This window comes from Macrotis lagotis, chromosome X (assembly GCF_037893015.1).
Source record: "Macrotis lagotis isolate mMagLag1 chromosome X, bilby.v1.9.chrom.fasta, whole genome shotgun sequence".
NCBI lineage: Eukaryota > Metazoa > Chordata > Mammalia > Peramelemorphia > Peramelidae > Macrotis > Macrotis lagotis.
Window position 1 is genome coordinate 250885937 of NC_133666.1, and position 20750 is coordinate 250906686.

General features: G+C 36.9%; 1 protein-coding gene across 2 annotated transcripts in view; it reads right to left on the minus strand.

Annotated features, from left to right (window-relative positions):
* The window catches only part of SERINC5 (serine incorporator 5), a 108555-nt gene that overhangs the window by 54588 nt on the left and 33217 nt on the right, over positions 1–20750 (minus strand). For both annotated transcript variants that reach the window (XM_074202687.1, XM_074202686.1), the window contains exon 2: positions 4912–5079. In XM_074202687.1, the coding sequence (XP_074058788.1) occupies positions 4912–5079 (168 nt within the window). The remainder of the gene's footprint in view (positions 1–4911; positions 5080–20750) is intronic.

Below are 20750 nucleotides of genomic sequence, written 5' to 3' on the forward strand. Positions count from 1 at the left end.
AAGAGTAGTGTACCTATTTTTCTTTCCCATTTTGTAAATGAAAGCACTAGGAATCACACAGTTCGACCAGAATCAAATAGCTGGTAATTAGAAATATTAGGATTTAAACCCAGAACTTCTGAATCCAAATATATAGCTCTTTCTAAACGGTGATTGTACTTGGAGTCAAGAGATACAGGTATGCCAAATTTTACAAAAAATATAAGAAGTGTCATTTTAGAATTCTGTGATTTTGGGTTTACCACAGCTCCCCAGGACTTAATTTCCCTGCCTATAAAATTAGACTGGATTGAGGCTTGGGCAAGCCACTTAGGCTTTTATGCATTTAAAAATATTAATCTGAGGAGTCCATAGCTTTCACTAAACTGCCCCAGGAGTCAGTGACCCTCAAAAGAAGAAAAATCCCTGGACTGGAATCTCTCAGGTCCCTTTCACTTCTATGATTTCTTTAACAGAATATGCTCTAAATAAACCCCCTAAATAGGGGGAGGGTTCTAAAGTGGTTCACTTCCACACACCAGAGGTTCATGTGTATACACACACAGAATACATACAGTTAGCGGAAAGGAAAGAATGTTGGTGTGGGTATGAAAGAAGTTTTTCTTCCCAGCAATTACAAATTTACAATTCTCATTCTTCTTTTCTCAGTCATACTCCTAAATTTCCAAAGGCTCCAAAGAGGGTTGGACTGAGCAGAGGCTCACAGCCCAAGTCTCCACAGGGAATTCTTTCACTGAACCAGTGAAAGTCTTCTCATTCAGAAGAAACAGTGAGAGCTAGCTGATGAGGAGGAGGATGCTGATGCTGATGATGTCAGCTCCTGTTTTGTACAAGGCTGGCATGTTGAAAAATCTCCATGATACTCTAGTTTTTCCTCCAGGTAAAAGTTCAAGAAGGGCATGAGTACCTTTAAGAATTTTAAGAATCACATTGATAATTGGTAAAAAAAAAAAAAAAAAGAAAATTCAGAATTCTTCCTTATTATCTACTTTTCTTTTAAGGAGTCTTCTTACTTTTTTTTTAGGTTTTTGCAAGGTAAAGGTAAACGGGGTTAAGTGGCTTGCCCAAGGCCACACAGCTAGGTAATTAAGTGTCTGAGACCAGATTTGAACCCAGGTACTCCTGACTCCAAGGCCGGTGCTTTATCCACTATGCCACCTAGCCGCCCCGTCTTCTTACTTTTAATTCCCTTAATCATGGGAGCCCAGTTTCCAATCTATTCTGCAAATGGCTTCCAAAATTTACCTCCTCCCTTTCTCTCTTAAAAATGTTAAGTGACTCTCACTATATACCAAAAAGAAGTCTAGTCTATTATCCATAGTCAGTCCTATTTCCTTCTAGGTGGCAAGTGGAATATACATATTTTGTTAAAATTGGTCAGTCACTTAAAAAGCACTGACCAATCAAATGAAGAGCTAGGGAGAGAATTCTTCAATAATATTTAAGTATAGAAACATTCTAGACAGTTAGGTGGCATATGAATAGAGTGCTGGACTTGAAGTCAGGAAGACTCATCTCTCATTGCTTAAATAGGGTCTCAGATACTTAGTTACATGACCCTGGGGGCAAGTCATTAAACCCTGCTTGGTTCAATTTCCGCCTCCTTCAAATGAACTGGAAAAAGAAATGCCAAACCACTCCGGAGTCTTGGTCAAGAAAAACCCAAAAAGGGGTCATGAAGAGTCAGACAAGATTGAAACAACTGAACAACAGCTAACAATGATTTCCCCCACATTATTTAAGGCATGTCTCCTTCCCCATAAGCACCCCTAGATACTCACCTGTCCCTGTTTCTTACTTAAGAGCTGAGACATAAAATATTGTCCATAAGATAGAGATCCTTAGAGTTGGATGCCATGCATGTTATTTTCATCTAACCAACCTACCTGGAAGATTTCCCTCCCTTTTTTTCACCAGTCTAAATCTTACCAATCTAATCCTTCAAAGCCTTTTCAGACCCCAATCTGGTGGAATTCAGCACTCCAAAGGAGGGATAAAAGAGTCCATCTTATGTTTCCAGTATTATTTTATGTGTGTGTGTTTATATCAAGGGCTGTTTATACACACACATAAAATAATACTGGAAACATAGGACATACACATATATTTTTTATTTTGTTAACATTTTGAGTTCCAAATTCTCATTCTTCCTCTTCCCTCCTTGAAAAATCAAGGTTAACATCGATTATTTTAATATTTTTACCTCTGATAACATAATCTGTCACTGAAGTGTTGTTGAAATGCTTCTGCCATGATTAAATATATTACTATATCTAAAATTTACAGTTGTAACATATTTTTATTTTTTCTAATTTCTTTATTATTCCCCCTAAGACCAAAAGTTCTCCAAAGGACCATAGATCTCTATGGTCCCAGGACCCTGTTGGAATACACAGAATACAAGGAATACAACACTCACTGAACTAAGGCAATGCTCTAAAGGCTTCATATAAAGGATTTTTGTTATGGGAAAAGGAGTCTACAGATTAAGACAAAGGAGGGGCGGTTAGGTAGTGAAGTGGATAAAGCACCAGCCCTGGAGTCAGGAGTACCTGGGTTCAAATCCAGTCACAGACACTTAATAATTACCTAGCTGTGTGGCCTTGGGCAAGTCACTTAACTCCATTTGTCTTGCAAAAACCTAAAGTCAAAGAAATTTTCTTATACCTATGTTAAAAGGGGAAATAGATTTTTCACCCATAACTCAAAGGAAAAACAAGGGTAAATAGTTTGGCCTATCAGGTTAAAGAAAAGAGAATAACCTTTCAGAGCTAGGCTTATGAGATTTACACTTCACTTACACTTTGGAGAGTTTACAAAGGGTTAATTGATCAAAGAGCTATATGACTCTTCTTAATTCCTATTGTGGTTTTCTTGGCAAAAATACTGGAGTGGTTTTCTTCTCTAATTCATTCTAAAAATGAGAAAACAGAGGTAAAAAGAGTTCAAATAGTCACAGAACCATAAGTGTCTCAGGCCAGATTGAATTAAAGAGGATGAGTTTTCCTGACTCAGGATCCAGCACTCTGTCCATACCTAACTGCCCCATAAGATAGGTGTCATGAATTCCTTTTCCCCCCTCTCTAGTTCTAGAATTCATAAGAAATGCCTTCAGCTAATTTTAACATTCCATGAGAAGAGTTTGGGACAGTTTTGTGACTTTCCCAGCAAACAACCCTGGCTTCCTTTAAGTACCAAATGAAAATTCCATCTTCTATAGGAAGTCTTCCCCAACCTTTTAATTTTGTGACTCTCCTTCTGTGTCCCTTATTTCCCATTTATGCTACATATAGCTTGCTTTGTATATATTTCTTTAAATGTTGTTCCTCCTAATAAAGTGTAAGTTGCTTAAGGGCTGGGATTGGCTTTTGCCTCTTTTTATAACCCAAGTGCTAAACACAGAAATAGGAGGCACTTAATAAATGTTTATTAGAAAGTGAAAGCTTTGAACCCCCAAATAGTAAAGATAGAACAAAAGGATTCAAAAACTGACATTAGAATCTTGTCTGCTCTATAATTTCCTAGTCCAAGTATTCAAGATTAAGACATGGCAAGGGCACACATATAGTAACAGTATACAACTAAAATCAAACCAAGGGAGAAGGAAGAGTATTTTAAATCCCACTTTTGATACTTTATAGTACTTATATTATATAAAACCACAGTAATAAAGACCCTCAAATAAAGTTTTCTAAATGCTTGAAATGGGTCAATTGTTTTTAGAGTTTTAAGTATTCTTCCTGAAATCTTATCTACACTATGTTAACTGTGCCCTTTCTTTCTAGGTAAATGCAGTTATAAACTTGAGTCCAGGCCCCTGCCCTATTCCTGAATTCCAAATTAATATGGCTTTCTCATGTTGACTATTTAAACAGAGCAATGTGGAGAGAACCTGTTATTTGAGGCAAGAAAAAAGAGAGCCAGGAATAGGTACCATAAGAGTCTGTGGCAGCATGCTTGGCTCTGCATTTCTGTTTGAAGAAATAATCTGACTTCAACCAATTCTGCTAGTCAATCATCTGGTGTTCTCATACCTCTCATGAATACTGAATGCAGCATATAAATAGACATTTGTATGTATGGATACATATGTACAGAACTTTCCTGAAAACCCATTGAAGTGGATAAAAAAAAGCATTTTTCTTTGTTTTTTTTTAGTCTAGAACTGTGATCTCACTTACATAGGAAAGTTCCATCATAGAAACATTCATCATTGAGGAAAACTGACAAATTATCTATATCTTAGTCTGGGATATTAAAAATCTAAATGGGAGCAGCTAGGTGACACAGTGGCTAGAGTACCAGTCTCAGAGTCAGAAGGACATGATTTTAACTGGATAAACTGGATAAATCCAGTTTAACTGGATAAATCACTTAACTCTGATTGACTCAAAAAAATAATCAAACAAAATGAAGAGATTAAATGGTTTTCCCACTGTCATAAAGTCAGGGCTTGAACACTTGTCTTCCTGACGCCAAGGACCAACTTTCTCTATCTACTACAGAAATATCATCTGTTTATAAAACTCCAATGAACCAGAATCAGATTAAAATATAATTGGGAAATATTTAATAAAATAAATAAAATAATAGAAATAGATAATGTTAACGAGTTTTTTCTAAGTCTATTTTTGAACTATAGGGATCCTGATGAATTGTTTAGTGGCCCTAATGACATCATTGCTTTAATAATGCTGACTGATGCTCATGCTAACCTTAAATTAATTTCTAACCTTAAATTTGTTTCTATCTATTCTACATTCTACAGGTGAGGAAACTTGCCCTAGGCTAAACAGCTCAAGGAAGGAGGAAGAACCAGATATTCCAGGGCCCTGGAACAGATATGCTTCCACCATAATCACCTCAATGGATTTTTGTGTACAGAACAAAATTAATACAATGCCAACTTACATGTTTCTTCATCTCTATGGCAACCGTTCTGGACATCATGATGCAGCAGACGAGAGTGATAAGAATGAAGAAGAGCGCATACATAGAGCGAGTGCTCCTGGACTGGCGAATCCGGGGGCAGCATTTGCAGCACAAGGAACACCCCGAATATCCACAGCAGCATGCCAACTGAAAAAGAAACATATAAAAATGTTAACATCATTATGCACAGAAGCCCACAGTGTCTGGTAGAGAATCTAAGTGAGTTCAGTGTAACATAAATCATTCATTTACATTATGGTAGTCACAATGTAATAAGAAGACATGTCATGTTCACATCTGGGTGCCACTGTTTAGGAAGGCCATTGATAATCAAGGGCACAAGCATGTGTTAAATATCTATTATGAAATTACTTCAATTGATCCTCAGAACAACCCTAGGAGATAGGGGTTGCTACTATCCCTATTTTAAAGTTGAAAAAACTGAGGCAGGCAGATTAAATGACTTATCCAGGGTCACTACATAAGTCTGAAGCCACATTTTTAATTCAGGTCTTCTGGACTCCAGGACCATAGCTCTATTCATTGTGCTAAGTCACTGCCTTTAATCAAATCAACAAGCAAGTCAACAAGTCTGTACTAGGAATACATATATAAGCAAAAAGAAAGACAGTGTTCCTGCTCTCACAAGGAGCTTAAGTCTAATAGGAAAGACATAAAAGGAGGCTAAAGAGAAATGGGGGGGGTTGGTGAAGGCTAATGGAAGTTCTTGGAAGAGTCATTCAATCTGAAGGAGGGGTCTCAGGAGTCTTCAAAGGTAAATTACAGGGATGAAATCATCTTCCAAGATGAAGTGGTTGCTAGGGATGGAAAGATTAAGCTGTCAAGTGTCCAGAGAAGGTAAATTTGGAGGGTAAAGGATCTTGAGTTTATGTCAGAAGATCATTTCAAGGAACTGAGAGAAATCTCAAAGAGGAGGTGAAAGCTTCAAGTATCTGAAGAGATGTCACATGGAATAGGGATTCACTTGTCCTGTTAAATCCCAAAGGACCAGAAGCAGGAGCTTGGGGGGGGGGGGGGGGCACAATTAGAACTGTAGAAAAGTTGAATGAGCTGCTCCTCCTTAGAGTTCTTCAAACAGAGGACAGAAGACCTCAGGTATGTTATAGTAGGGATGACTTTTTTTGACCAGATGGATACCAAAATTCTGGCTAACTCTCATATTCTGTGATCCTGGACACATGTCATGTAATCAAACTGGAAAAACTGCCTAGAGTTGGGTGCCAGAAGGAAATGAATGTTTATAATAACAATGACATTAGTGACCGGCATTACCATTACCGGGTGATAAGGTAATTAGGTAAAACTATCAGGAGGGAAACTTAGAGCAACAACAATTAGTTTACTATGACAAGGAGTTAAGATTCCAGGAAGAAAGGTGAAGTAGAGGTCAATTGGGGCTGTTCTTAGCTCACAGGGTTAAATACAAACTAGGAGGCTAAGGATACTAAGGAAAACAGTAGAAAAGAGGTCTAGGGAGAGGAGAAGGAAACTAGAGAGAGAGCTAAAGAGAGGTAAGAATGAATATAGAGGGCTGAGGATGGTGCAAAAATGAATGGAGTTGAACCACAAAGAAGAATTATATCTAGAAAGAGAAGGCATTTCATGATATGGAATCTAGCTTTAAAGGCCATTAACCTGGAAGCAGATTTCTTTAAAAGGTAAGAATGGTATCATCTTTCCTTCACAGGGCCCAAGGGACTCCCCAGATTGCATTAATGGCTAAAAGTCAAGTAACATTTCACAAAGCTCAGACACTTCACTCTTCACAATGAGCTTGGTTTCTCTTCCTATTGAAAGTTTCTGGTAGATTTTAGTTGCTTTATTAACTCCTGAGAGGACAAGTACAAAATAAAATCTCCATTGTATTTTGGTTGATTTAATATATTAAAAGCACCAAAGTCAGGTTTATGGAAAGACCTAGGGTTAGAAATTGAGACTATGCCAGGAAAAATTGTGAAGCAAGTCACCTTCATCTGTCAACCTCCCAATTCCCCCTTCCCAAATCTCTTTTCTTGATGCCCTGCCCCTACATCACTTCCACAGACTTCTTCTAAGTAGTCAGGCTGTATTCCTTTTTGATAATCCTTAAAATGTTCACTTGCTAAACCTTAATTCACAGTATGAAAAAATCCATTCCCTTTCCCCAAGGTAAATGGGAAAGAGGAGGATGTTGCAGTGTTAAAATATGAGTTGGGCTCTTAAGTCCAATGAATTCCTAAGAGGAAATATTTCTGAAGCAAAAATTGAAATTACTTTTAGTATATTTTCCCCAACTAGCTGGTGACAGAACAAGTCATAAACTCTGAGTTCCCATTTATTCACCTATAAAATGGAAATATGACTTGTACAAACCACCTCAAAAGTTACTATAAATATCAGACCAGACAACAAATACATAAAAAGGAACAGGATCTCTTTAAGAAATAGATTTTTTTTAAAAAGTGAACCATCTTATTTGTACAGATATGAAATATACCATAAGTGCATGCAATTATCTATCACATCATAGTTATATAGGTCACGTCAAAACAAGTAAACAGAACCAAGATATGGATCATGGCCACTTGCCTGTTGCCAAAACTATATGAAAAAAATTATAAAACTATATAAACTATAAAAAATTATAAAATCCCTTTTATGCAAATAAAATCAGATTTAATTGGAGAAATATTAATTGTTCATAGTTAAGTAGGGCCAAAATTATAAAAATGAAAATTTTGCCTAAATTAATTTATATGTTCAATATCATCCAAATTAAATTACCAAAAAAATTTTTTACTGAATTAGAAAAACAGCCAAATTTATTTGGAAGAATGATAGGGAAGTTGCTCCAATTGCTAAGTGACAAGTACTTCAGTATGAGAAATTTTTAAAAAATTCCTACAGGGCATTCAAGGACTTTCAAGTTTCCAAAGCAAAATACAGATAGATTCTCAAGGACAAAAACCTTAGATAAAAGAGATACTCTGAATTCCATGAGGTCTGATTAAGTTTTACAACTCCCCCAAGTGTCTAAGCAGAGTGCTCTCTACACAAGTAGGTCTTAATCAGTGTTTGGGTTAAAGACCAGCTAAAGGTAAAGCACTTGTCAAACACAGAAATTAATTTCAGAAGGAAAAGACCTTAAACTTCCCAAGACTAACCAGACCAAAGGTAAAAACTTAACCCATGAGTAGTAACATAGTTTTATACTTAGTTTTAAGGTTTAAAAAGAATTTTTTCCATAAAAATTCTGTGATGAATACTATGATAGTATAATAATAATAATAATAATAATAATAAGTATTTATATAGCTCTTAGAATCTTAAAAGTTTTCCACATTGCTTGTTTTTTACAATGTTGATACTATTTCAAAATTGTAGTTTGTCTCAAATATAATGATGTCGTTTAGGTCTTCTTCAATAATGAAGGACAAGAAACAACAACCAACCATTGTATAAATTATTCTCCTGAGGCTTACTTCATTTTGCACCAGTTTATACAAATCTTCCCAAGTTTCTGAAAACAACCCTTTGGTAACAACAGTAACAACAATAATATCATCTAACATTTACATGATATTTTTAAGATTTGCATAAGTACCTTATGAATATTATTTCATTTGATCTTCACAGCAATCCTGGGAAGTAGGTAACCTGTTTTCCCTATGTTATAAATGAGGGAAACTGAAGCATACAAAGGTTAAGTGACCTGCCCAGATCAGACAGTTAAGTGTCTGAGATCAAATTAAAGTCAAGTCTTTCTGACTCCAAGCCACCAAAGATAATGAAACTGAGATTCATAAGATGTAAGATGACTTGCTGAGAGTCACAAAGGCAGAAAGTTCAATGCCAGGTCTGATGACTCAAACTTCAATATTCTTCCAAAGTTCTACCAGCTCTGGACAGAAATTAAAGTAGCCGAATCAGAGTCATCCAAGTCCCCAAAGATCAAGACCTTAGTAGTAAAATAGCATGGGAGATTCCCCAGGAATTTAAAGTGTGAAACTATAGTTGCAAAAACTTCAACTATGTATAGATAGCTCCTATCTCCAAATTCCCTCATCATATAAAAAGAGGGAGGAAAGGAAGAAAGGAGGGAGGAATAGGAGGTAGACAATCAGATGCCTCAGAACTAGGAAGACCTAGATTCAAATCCCTTCACTGAAAATACTGACTCTATGAACCAAGGCAGACAGCAATCAAGTGAGCTGCACAATGGTTTAGAATGGTTGTTTAGGGGGCAGCTAGGGGGCGGCTAGGTGGCGTAGTGGATAAAGCACTGGCCTTGGAGTCAGGAGTACCTGGGTTCAAATCAATTTGCAAGAGAAGTTCCCTACACCAAAGAAATTAAACCCTGCATTATGTTTGATGAATTACAGTGGACAAGGTGGACTGTGAACAAGTAAGGACTGTGGAAGGAGAAAGAAAGAGTAGGAAGAAAAGTAAAGTTCCAGAAAAATTGCCTTTCTTTTTTGTGCCTCAAAATGGCAAAATGTTTTATTGAATTTCATTCAGCAGTCAATGCAAACCCCCTTTTTTTCTTACTAGATTATTTGAAAATTAGCAAGGGAGTTTCTGATGTCTGAAAAACCTTTTAATCAAAAAGTCATAGTTGTCTCCCTCATCCCTCATCCCCCTTTCTGCTTCTCCCCACACCAAAAAAGTAAATTAAAAATTCATCCTCATGGAAATGCAAGGCAGAAAGCATTCTGTGGCTATAATGACTTTGTGAAAAGTAGATTATAGAAAAGTGATGTTAACCTCATGGCAAAAGCTTGGTGGTCACAAGAACTATCCTCCCTTATACCAGACCCAGAATTGATAACAGCCATCTGTGTACTCTGTATTCTGCCAAGGACCCACCCACACCTCTGGGAGGATCCTACAAGGACAGGAAAACAGAGGCAGAAGCCCAACATGATAATAAATTGTTAGCTCTCTGTTGTCCAAAATGAACCTTTGTTACTCCTGAATACGCTGACACGATCCTTTTCACTATGTCTTCAATGATCCCAAAACTTTTCCCAGGATGTAGAACTCCTCCATAAATCCAAGTTTTCTCCCCTGCAAGCTGCTTATCCACTATATAGCAATAGATATAGATATACATACATATGTATTGCAATAATCTTGCAATAAAACCTATCTGTCACCCTGAGCCATCAGTCACTGTGAAATTCTTTCACTATTTCAGCTATGTCACTATTTCCTCACCAGTGCCCCAAACTGTTTCACTACCATTTCAGAAAGGCTACTAGAGTTTTTCCAGAGTGATCTTTCTCTTTCCAAGATTGTCCATGTAGCCCTCCTCTCCTCCCTCCAGATAGGACCTTATTCTCACCCCATCTCTTTTTTCTAAAATCCCTATATATAGTAAGATCTTTTTTAGCCACAAAATCCCAGCTTCCTAATTGATGGGTGCTTCTCCACCTATGATCTCAGGAAACTAACAAATCAGATTTGCCTAGAAGGCTCCCACTACTTCAACCCTTTACAACATCTGATCAGGGCTGAAGTAAACCATCTTCCTAGAAGAACCAGCATGGTCCCAAAGTTCTAAGACAACAAAGGGAAGCTGGAAAAGGTGTGGGGGGGAGGTTGGGGAGCCTATACAAAGATAAGGACTATCAATGGCAAGAAATGATTAGACACAGGGGTGGCTAAGAGCCTAGTAGATAAAGCACCAACCCTGGAGTCAGGAGTACCTGGGTTCAAATTCAGTCTCAGACACTTAATAATTACCTAGCTGTGTGGCCTTGGGCAAGCCACTTAACCCCATTTGCCTTGCAAAAAAAAAAAAACCCCTAAAAAAAGGGAATTATTATACAGGGCAGCTAGGTGGCACAGTGGATAGAGTATGGGTCCTGGAGTCAGGAGGACCTGACTTCAAATTCAAGCTCAGACACTGAATAATTGTCTAGCTGTGTGACCCTGGGCAAGTTGCTTAACTTCATTGTCTTAAATAAATTTTTAAAAAAATATTAAAAAAAAAAGAAATAACTGGACACCTGGTTCATACCAAGATAAGTGTTAAAAGTGAATTTGTAGAAGAATAGAACTATCTTCTGTATTAATCATTTTTCTGCATAGCACTCCTCATGAACAGCCAGACCAAACAAACAGCAGCTGGTATCTTTAGTGTCTTGTCTTATTGGACTCCACAACTGAAGGAAGAATGTCCTCTCTTGTCTGACCTGACAGCCAGGTTCTCTTTGATTTGGTGAAGAAGCTGACTCACTTATCTATTTCCTAGAGCAAATGATATAACTTTTAACAAGTATACTATTTGTCTGCTCAAGGGAAGGGACTGTCTTGTTTGCTTATATTTGTATTTCTAGCACTTATCACAGTTACCTGGTTCATTTACCTAGCTACCTAAAGTGTAGGGAAGTTCAGGAGGGTTAGGTTCAGGAAAGAAGGAGGTTGAATTAAAGAATTAAAAACTGGGTAGGGTTTTGATAAGGGCAGGTAGGTGGCACAGTGGATAGAGAACTGGCCTTGGAGTTAAGAGGATCCTGATTCATATCTGGGCACTGGATTCAGATGGCTTTGAAGGAGAAAGTGAGGTTGGTGACTTAGCACAGCACTCCCACTCACTCAAATCCAATTCATATCCTTGTCATGGCATCATCTCCCTGATACCGTGGTCTTCTTCAAAAATGAAGGTCAAGGGGTGGCTAGATGGCACAGTGGATAGAGCACCAGCCCTGGAGTCAGGAGTACCTGAGTTCAAATCCAGCCTCATACACTTAATTACCTAGCTGTGTGGCCTTGGGCAAAAGCTACTTAACCCATTTGCCTTGAAAAAAAATGAAGGTCAAAGATTAGGGCTTTGATAAGAGAAAATTGAGGGAGAACAAGGTGTAAGCAAAAAAACAGGCAGAATGAACTGATGCTGAGTCAGAGAAACATTGTGCACCCTAACAGCAACATGGTGGTGATGACCAGCCTTAATGGACTTGCCCATTCCATCAGTGCAACAACCAGGAACAATTTTGGGCATCTGCAATGGAGAATACCATCTGTATCCAGAGAAAGAATTGTACAGTTTGAACAAAGACCAAAGACTATTGCCTTCAAATTAGGAAAAAAAACATTATCTTATTGTGTAATTTTGCTATCTCATACTTTATTTTTCTTCCTTAAGGATATGATTTCTCTCTGATCACATTCAACTGAGATCAATGTATACCATGGAAACAATGCAAAAACTAATAGAATGCCCTCTGTGGGGGGTGGGGGAGGGAAGCAAGAACGGGGGAAAAATTGTAATTCAAAATAAATAAAATCTTTCTGAAGTCAAAAAAGAAAAGAAACAGGCAGAAAAGCCAGGAACATGATGAGTGCTCCACACTGGCCAGAGTGAATGGTACACACATGAAGAAGAATAAGATTAAAAAAAATTCACTAATGCAGGGGTTCCAACCTTTTAGCTCTTCTGGACCACAGCATCCAACGAAAACCCATCAAGGGTCATATATGGAATCAATATCCATTCATGAATACAATGCAACCCACACCACCAACAGCATAACAATAAATGCAAACAGACCCACTTAAATGGGAATGAGGGGCTATTTCCCTAGCCACAGGTTGGCCACACCTGAACTAGGGCCTTGAATGGCAGGCTGAGGAGTACAGACTTAATTTCGGTAGGAACCGTGAAACAACTGATAACTTTTGATCACCTTAACCAATCACTGCTCAAAGAAACAAAATGCAGGATGAGTTAGAAGGGGAAAGTCCCATAGGAGGCTGTTTTAATACTCTGAAAATAAAGGGAGAGACATTAAAGAAGCGTTTTAAAGCCAATTCGAGAGCAGTTAGGTGGCCCAATGGATAGAACATCAGCCCTGAAGCTAGCTGGGGGACCTTAGGCAAGTCACTAAAACCACATGTGCCTCAACAACAAGACAATCCACCTGGTTTGGTACACTGTGGTAAATCAGTGGATGATAAAGGAATCCATCAATCATCACAATATATATTGCATGAGGACAGCCTTTTTACTGGCTTCCTTTCATTCCTCCTCCCCTCTTCATTACAAGGATCAGGAGACACACTCACAATATTCTATTTCAGAAACAACAGCAAGAACCTTAATTTCATAACATGGAAGCTCTTAGTACTAAGTATCTAAACCTAGTAACAAGGGAAAGTATCTTACAAATACATTAATAGCTATTAAAAAATAAAATGTATTTTTCCTATATTAAGCACTAGAGCTCTCTTTGCAGTTGTTAGATCTTCCCCTCACCCAAGATTCTCATTACACACACCCCAACCCAGTAGTACCTTCAAGTCTCAGTTAATCCCCTCCATCTTCCTCCACTTTTTCTTTTATTTCTTTAATTAAAATTTAATCTTTTTTATCTGTATCGATGTGAAATGAACCACAAAGTACACGATATGAAATGTACCACAAAGCACATGCTATCTTATCACATCATAGTTAAACAGCCTCCATTAAAACGAAGTAAACAGAACCAAGATATGAGTCTTGTTCACTTAAAAGAATTTTTGTTATTTACCCTAAGATCACCTCATCCAATCTCCTCATTTTACAAATGAGAAAACTTGAGACCCAGAAAGAGGAAGTGAAGTCATGTATAATAACTGGTAAAGTCTTTGCACCACTCCACTCCATTATGCCCCATTATTTTTCTTTTCTATTTTTTATTTTTCTCCCATTTGTATTTAAAAATAATTTTTTACTTTTATTTTTAAATTTGCAAATTCTCTCCTTTCTTCCTTTCCCACCTTCCCTCACTGAGAAGGCAAGCAATTCAATATAGGTTAAATATGTGTAGTCATTACATGAATGTAAAAGAAAATATAGACTCCCTGCCTCCAAAACAAAAAAACTCCAGAAAAATAAAGTAAAAAAAAAGTACGTCAATTAATATTCAGACATCATCAGTTCTTTCTCTGGGGAAGGATAATATTCTTCATCATAAGCCTTCAGATCATCAGACTGAGTAATTTCATTTCTGAGAAAAGTTAAGTTATTCACAGCTGATCATCTTAAAATATTGCTGTTTTCTTTGTACACAGTACATTTCACTTTGCATCAAGCTCATGTAAGTTATTGCAGGTTTTTCTGAGAGCATACTGCTCATTATTTCTAATAGCAGAATAGTATTTTATCATAGTAGTATTTTATCATAAACACACACCTCAATTTGTTCAGTCATTCTCCAGTTGATGGGCCCCACTCTACAATTCTTTGCCACCAGAAAAGAGTTGCTTTAAGTAATTTTCTACATTAAATTATTTTTCTTTATGTTTTTCTTTTATCTCCTTTGGGATACAGATCTAGTAGAGGTATTGCTAGATCAAAGAGTACATGTGGTTTATTAGCCTTCTGGGTATAGTTTCAAATTGATCTACAGAATGATTGACAGTTCACAATTCATCAGTGCACTGATGTCCCATCTTTTCCACATCCCCTCCAATATTAATCATTTCTATCCCACTAGTCAATCTAATAGGTATGAGGTAGTCTCAGAATTGTTTAAATATGCATTTTTCCAATGAATGAGTTATAGCATTTTTTTAATATGGCTATAGAGAGCTTTGATTATTTTATCTGATAAAAACTGTTCATCTTTTGATCATTTATCAATTGCAAAATGGCTCTTATTTTTATAAATTTGATTCAGTTCTTTATAATTTGACAAAGGAGGCCTTTATCAGAGAAATTTATTTGAAAAATGTTTTCTCATTCTAGCTCTATTTCTATTCCCCCTTTATTCTACTCTCTCCTTTCATCTTGTCCCCTTTGAAGTTTTGCTTCTGAATACCCCCCCCATCTGCCCTCCCTCTTATTCCCTTCCCTCTTTTAGGATAAGACAAATTTCTATTACCCAATTGAGTATAGCCTCATTGGGTCAATTCTGATGAGAATAATTTAATTCACACTTGTGCCTTCTGTTTAACACACCCCTTCTAAATGCCCTCATAATGAAAAAGTTCTTAAGATCAATATAATTTTCCCATGGAGGAATGTAAATAGTTGTAACTTATTAAATTCCTTATGATTTCCTTTTCATATTTCCCTTTTATGCTTCCCTTGAATCTTATATTTGAAAGTCAAATTTTCTATTTAACTCTATTTTTTAAATCAAGAATGCTTGAAAGTCCTCTACTTCACTGAATATTCTTTTTCTGCCTGAAGGATTAGACTCCATTTGACTGGGTAGTTGACTCTTGCTTACAAGAATACCATGTTTCAATCCCTAATCCTTTAATATAGAAAATGACAAATTTTGTTATCTTGACTATGGCCCCATGATACTTTTTTTTAAGGAGTTTTAAGGCACAAAAATTCAGTGAGTTTTCATATCTACTTTTCCATTTAGCCAATTCTACTTTTAAGGCATTCTCCTCATTGCTTTTTTGGACCTTTTTTTTTAACATTACCCCAGTTCGCCTTTTTAAAATGTAATTTTTTTTATTTTTTTTGTCTCCTTTATCAAGCTATATTGGCTCATTTGTCATGATTTTCTTTGTGTATCACTCTCATATCTTTTCCCAATTTTTTTCTCTACCTGTCTGATTTTCAAAATTCCTTTTGAGCTCTTCCATATCCTGAGAACAATTCAAATTTTTCTCAGGGGCTATGGATATAGGAACTTTGAATGTTATCTTCTTCTGAGTGTGTATTTTGATCTTCCTTGTCACAATGCTTTTCTTGTTGTTTGCTCATTTTCCCAATCTATCACTTGACTTTTAACTATTAAAAGTAGGGCTCTGCTTCCAGGTGGAGGCTATGCTTTCTCCCAAGCTTCAGGGGCTTTTGTCCCAGATATACTTCTGGGGATCTGTAAGTTTTCAGTTCTTCCAAGATGGCATGAACTAAGGTGAGGTATTTACTACTCTCCTGGCCTGTGCTATCTTTGAGTGACCATAAATACTTTATTCTACTCTGAAACTATGAGGAGGGTTCCTACTCCACTGTGGCTCCAAGTTCTGGGGTACAAGTGCTCCTCCTCCCCTGGACCTGCCACCCTGGACTATGACTTGGATCCAAGGATGGGTAAAGCAACAGTCTTGTCTCAGAGCTAGCAAAGAGACCACTGTAATCTTCTGACCAATTGTTCGACCCCCTTATCATCTGTGGGATGAGTACTCTGAAAGCAATTGCTGCAGCAGCTGTTTCAAAGGCTCCCAAAGCCTGCTTCTGGTTTGCAGGGACCCAGTATGCACTGGTGCAACCTGTGTTGGTCTGTGCTCCACTCTCCCCTAGGTAAGACAGACCTTTCCTGCTGAACTTCTAAGTTGTCTTTGGTGTCTTTGGGCTGAGAAGTCTGGAAACTGTCACTGCTTCTACTACTGCAATTATACCAAGGTCTGCTCCTGATATGCTGGGTGGGATCTGGTGTGCCTTGGCACTGGGCAAACTGAACTACACTCCTCTCACCCAGATGCAATAGATCTTTTCTGCCAATCTTCTAAGTTATCATAAACTGGAAAATTGTTTCACTTCATATTTTTGTGGGTTCTGCCTCTCTAAAATTTGTTTAGTCACTATTTAAGATTACTTGGAGAGTGGGGGGGGGGGGAGCCCAGGCAAGTCCCTGCCTTTACTTCATCATCTTGGCTCCACCTCAGGAAAAACATTTTTCAAGGAAGCTAAAGCATGCTCCTACTAGCCCCACAGTAGCTTCAACATTTAAATCAATTCTCCATGCATCTGGACCCAATTATTAACAGATACACAAATGAATGCATAGAATGTGTACCTAATTGGCTATTGGCAGTTGGACAAATCATGGCAAACAAAATGTGATTGTGGGAAATTTGAAAGGAAAGCTAGGCTAATTTAATCAGATTCAAACTTTGCTACCAAAACCTTAGAAGAAGAATATAGGGGCTTTTTTGTTTTTTGTTATTCTTTGGTTATCTTTGTGGAGTTTTCCACAAAGTTCAGCAAAAGTGTAGCAAATACAATTTTTAAAATTGGTGCAGTTCTTTAAATTTTTGAAACTCATTATCTTTCTTGCTAGCCTGCAGGAAATTTATAAATAAACCCTACCAGTCTACCCAATTTAGGGGAACTGCACCTAAATCTAAACATAACTAACATGAGGAAATCAATATATCATTTCCTTTGTTATTGTTACCATTAACACCTGAACAACTCTCAAAATGGGCAAGCTGCCAACAATACAGAGAACTGCTTTCTTACCATCTTGTGTCAAACTCCATTGTAGTTATATAGCACACAGAAAGAGTCAAGATGAAAGCCAGATGTGTCAGCAGCTGGAAGACACTCAGACAATCACACTCAAAATGAGCACAAAAGAACCTAGAGTCACATGCAAAATCTGGCAGAAAATCTATCAGGAGTTCTGCTCTGGAGAAGACAATTATCATCCCCACCATTGTGCCAGAAGACTGCTAGTGAAGTGAAACCCCACCACCAGTTGTGAAAAAGATAGGATTCCTATCCTTACAGTGTGGATTTGGGCAGTTCTTAAATTAAAGATTTCAAAGTTGGTATGCCCAAAAGGCAACAAAAATGTGCATACCCTTTGATCCAGTAATACCACTGCTGGGTCTATACCTTGAAGAGATGATGAAAAAGGGTAAAAACATCACTTGTACAAAAATATTTATAGCAGCCCTGTTTGTGGTGGCAAATAAATGGAAATCAAGTAAATATCCTTCAAATGGAGAATGGCTTAGCAAACTGAAGTATATGTATGTCATGGAACACTATTGTTCTATTAGAAACTAGGAGGGATGGGAATTCAAGGAAGCCTGGAGGGATTTGCATGAACTGATGCTGAGTGAGATAAGCAGAACCAGAAAAATACTGTACAGCCTAACAGCAACATGGGGGCGATGATCAACCATGATGAACTTGCTCATTCCATCAGTGCAACAATCAGGGACAATTTGGGGCTGTCTGCAATGGAGAATACCATCTGTATCCAGAGAAAGAATTGTGGAGTTTGAACAAAGACCAAGGACTATTACCTTTAATTTGGGGGGGGGGGGAACTGATATCTTATTGTCTGATCTTGCTATCTCTTATATCTTATATTTCTTCCTTAAGGATATGATTTCTCTCTCATCACATTCACTTTGAATCAATGTATACCATAGAAATAATGTAAAGACTGGCAGGTTGCCTTCTGGGGGGGGGGGGGTAAGATTAGGGGGAAAATTGTAAAACTCAAAATAAATAATATCTTTTTAAAAAAGTTGTGTCAAACATAGAAAAGCATCCATTAATATGTATGAACCATATGATGCCTTAAAAAATACATTGTTTTATTGTATCTTTACTTTGTTAAATATTTCATAATTTTAATCTGGTTATAACACTAGGAAGTATTGTCAATAGTGGGTTTGATAGCTCTGGTATGAAGAATCTCCAGGATATTTTATAGGAAAGACTTTTTCAAACTGATGAAGAGAAAAATAAGAATTGAGACAAAGTTCTTAGGATAAACTATAAAACGCCTGAGAACAAAGATTTTCATTTTTGCATCTTTGTACCCCCAGAAAAGCTCTCAGTCCATGGTAAATAGTAATTACAGTAATTACTCAACAGAAGAATGGTATACAAAAGGACTATGATGATGTTGCTGTTTTTTTAAGCATTTGAAGGCAGCCAAAGTCATGTGAATTTCAAGTACCAAGTTTCTTAGGACAAATTAAAAAAGATATTTCCCTCCCCTTTGTAGATAGCTTGGGGGACCAAGAGTAGTATGGGATGGTGTCTGTCTTATTATTTGGTCCTGAAATCAGCTGTTTGCTCAATTGTTTGGGTGTTCTTGGTTACATGGAAGGATAAATGAGGAAGTAACTCTTATAAAAAGGCACTATAAGAAGGTTCCCCAAAAGTTTTAAAGAAGAACCTCAAAAGATTAAAATGGTTGACCCAGAGAAAGATAGAAATAATCAACAAGGGATAAGACAGGTGTGGGAGAAGACAATTAGAAGTTAAAATGGTAAAAAAAAATTTTTTTTAAATCCTCATTTTCTTCTATTCTTCTATGGATTAGTTACTTTATTTCTAAGGTAACAAGCCAGGCAAAAGTAAGTCAACAGAGATTTGGAACTCTCAATTGTGGTACAGGAATTCAAAGTGATTACAAGGAGTACAATGAAATGCTATTAAATGATAAAATGTCTCACATGAAAAATCTAAGCAGGGTTGTTTTTGTTCTACTGGATTATTTGTTTCTAATGAAATAGATAACTAAAAGCAACTCAGTTTAGGCAAGGTAACTCCTACTCAAATTTCTATCATTTCAAAAGAATCACTCCCCTTGGTCCAATACTCCCAAAGTGATTCTCTCCAGGCCATGCCCCACACTGTGGGAAAGGTGTGAAACTAGGTCAGACATAAAAAGAAAAATCAAACAAAGGAGAGACACAAACACCATTTTGTGAAGTTCCATATTCAACACAGCAATGGTTAATGTAGGAAATTATATTACTACATATTTATTCATTATTAACAAATAGACCATACCCTTAAGCAGACCTACTCTGCCAATTCAAATTCTATATGAATCTATAATATGTAATAAAATCTACCTTAATGAATCACCAATCACTTAATTCTTCAGATAATGGGACATGTGACAGGTCATCTCCCACAAAAGTTTCAATTATATATTCAAGTACATTGATTTTCATTTTCTTTTTTTTTTTTTTAGGTTTTTGCAAGGCATTTGTGTTGTGACTTCTCCAAGGTCACACAGCTAGTAATTATTAAGTGACTGAGACAGTATTTGAACTCAGGTCTTCCTGACTCCAGGACCAATCCTCTATTCACTGAACCACCTAGCTATACTGCTTTTCATTTTCAAAAGAATTTCCATCTTGAGAAAAATACAATTTGTCAATGTCCTTGCCTGAAATTGCACTTAGTGATAAAGCCTATCTCAGATTAAGTCTAAAGTAGGATTAAAGAATTTCAAGATAGGATTTGTCCTGGGACCAAGTTGTTCTCTTTGGAATCTGAGGATTATTTTTTATTATTATATATCCTTAATTGGCAGGTGGATTCTTCCAAAAACTCTATTGCATCCCTAAAACTCTCTTTAAAAACTAAAAAGGGAAAAAGCCAAAAATTTAACTTTGACAGTTTTACAGGGTTTGGGGAAAATAAGGAAGAGATCATTTATAGTTCAACACTAGGTTACTCTTCATCCTGAGAGGTATCATAATAAAGTAGACTTTAGAAGCAAAAACAAAGAGCCAAGTTTCACTAGGGTTATATATCCATGAGCAAAGTAACTTTTCAGTGCCTCAAGCAAGGAGCAGAAAAGATACCAATCTGAATAGATAAGATACTTCATCAACACAGTAGGCCCGAGTTGCAGCTAGCCTGTTAAACAAAGTATCAGATAAGATTAACTTCCAATTTATAGAATTATATAGAGCTAGAAGGTGCCTAGAAATTGTAAGGTTTGAAGTGACTTGGAAAGTCAGTTAGAAACTTAACTTTATAATTTAGAAAGTTAGCCGATAAACCAGTCTTTCTAGTTTTAAGTCAAAAGAGATTGTGACATTCCAATGGTTACACAATTAAGTATCAGAATTAATACCCAAACTTCCATCCTTTTTATTATATCTGCACATCAGTTACTGAAATGAAATGAAATCACAGGTCTAGTCAAAAAAACCAAATAAAAAATTCTCCATTCTATTTCTGGTATTTCAAGAGAACACAGAAAACTTCAGTTGATCATATATACATGTGTGTTTACACACACAAAATCAATCTGGAAAGTTCTGGTACCCCCCAACCCCAAATTTATCACCAAAAATGCTCAATGACTTCTTGCCAC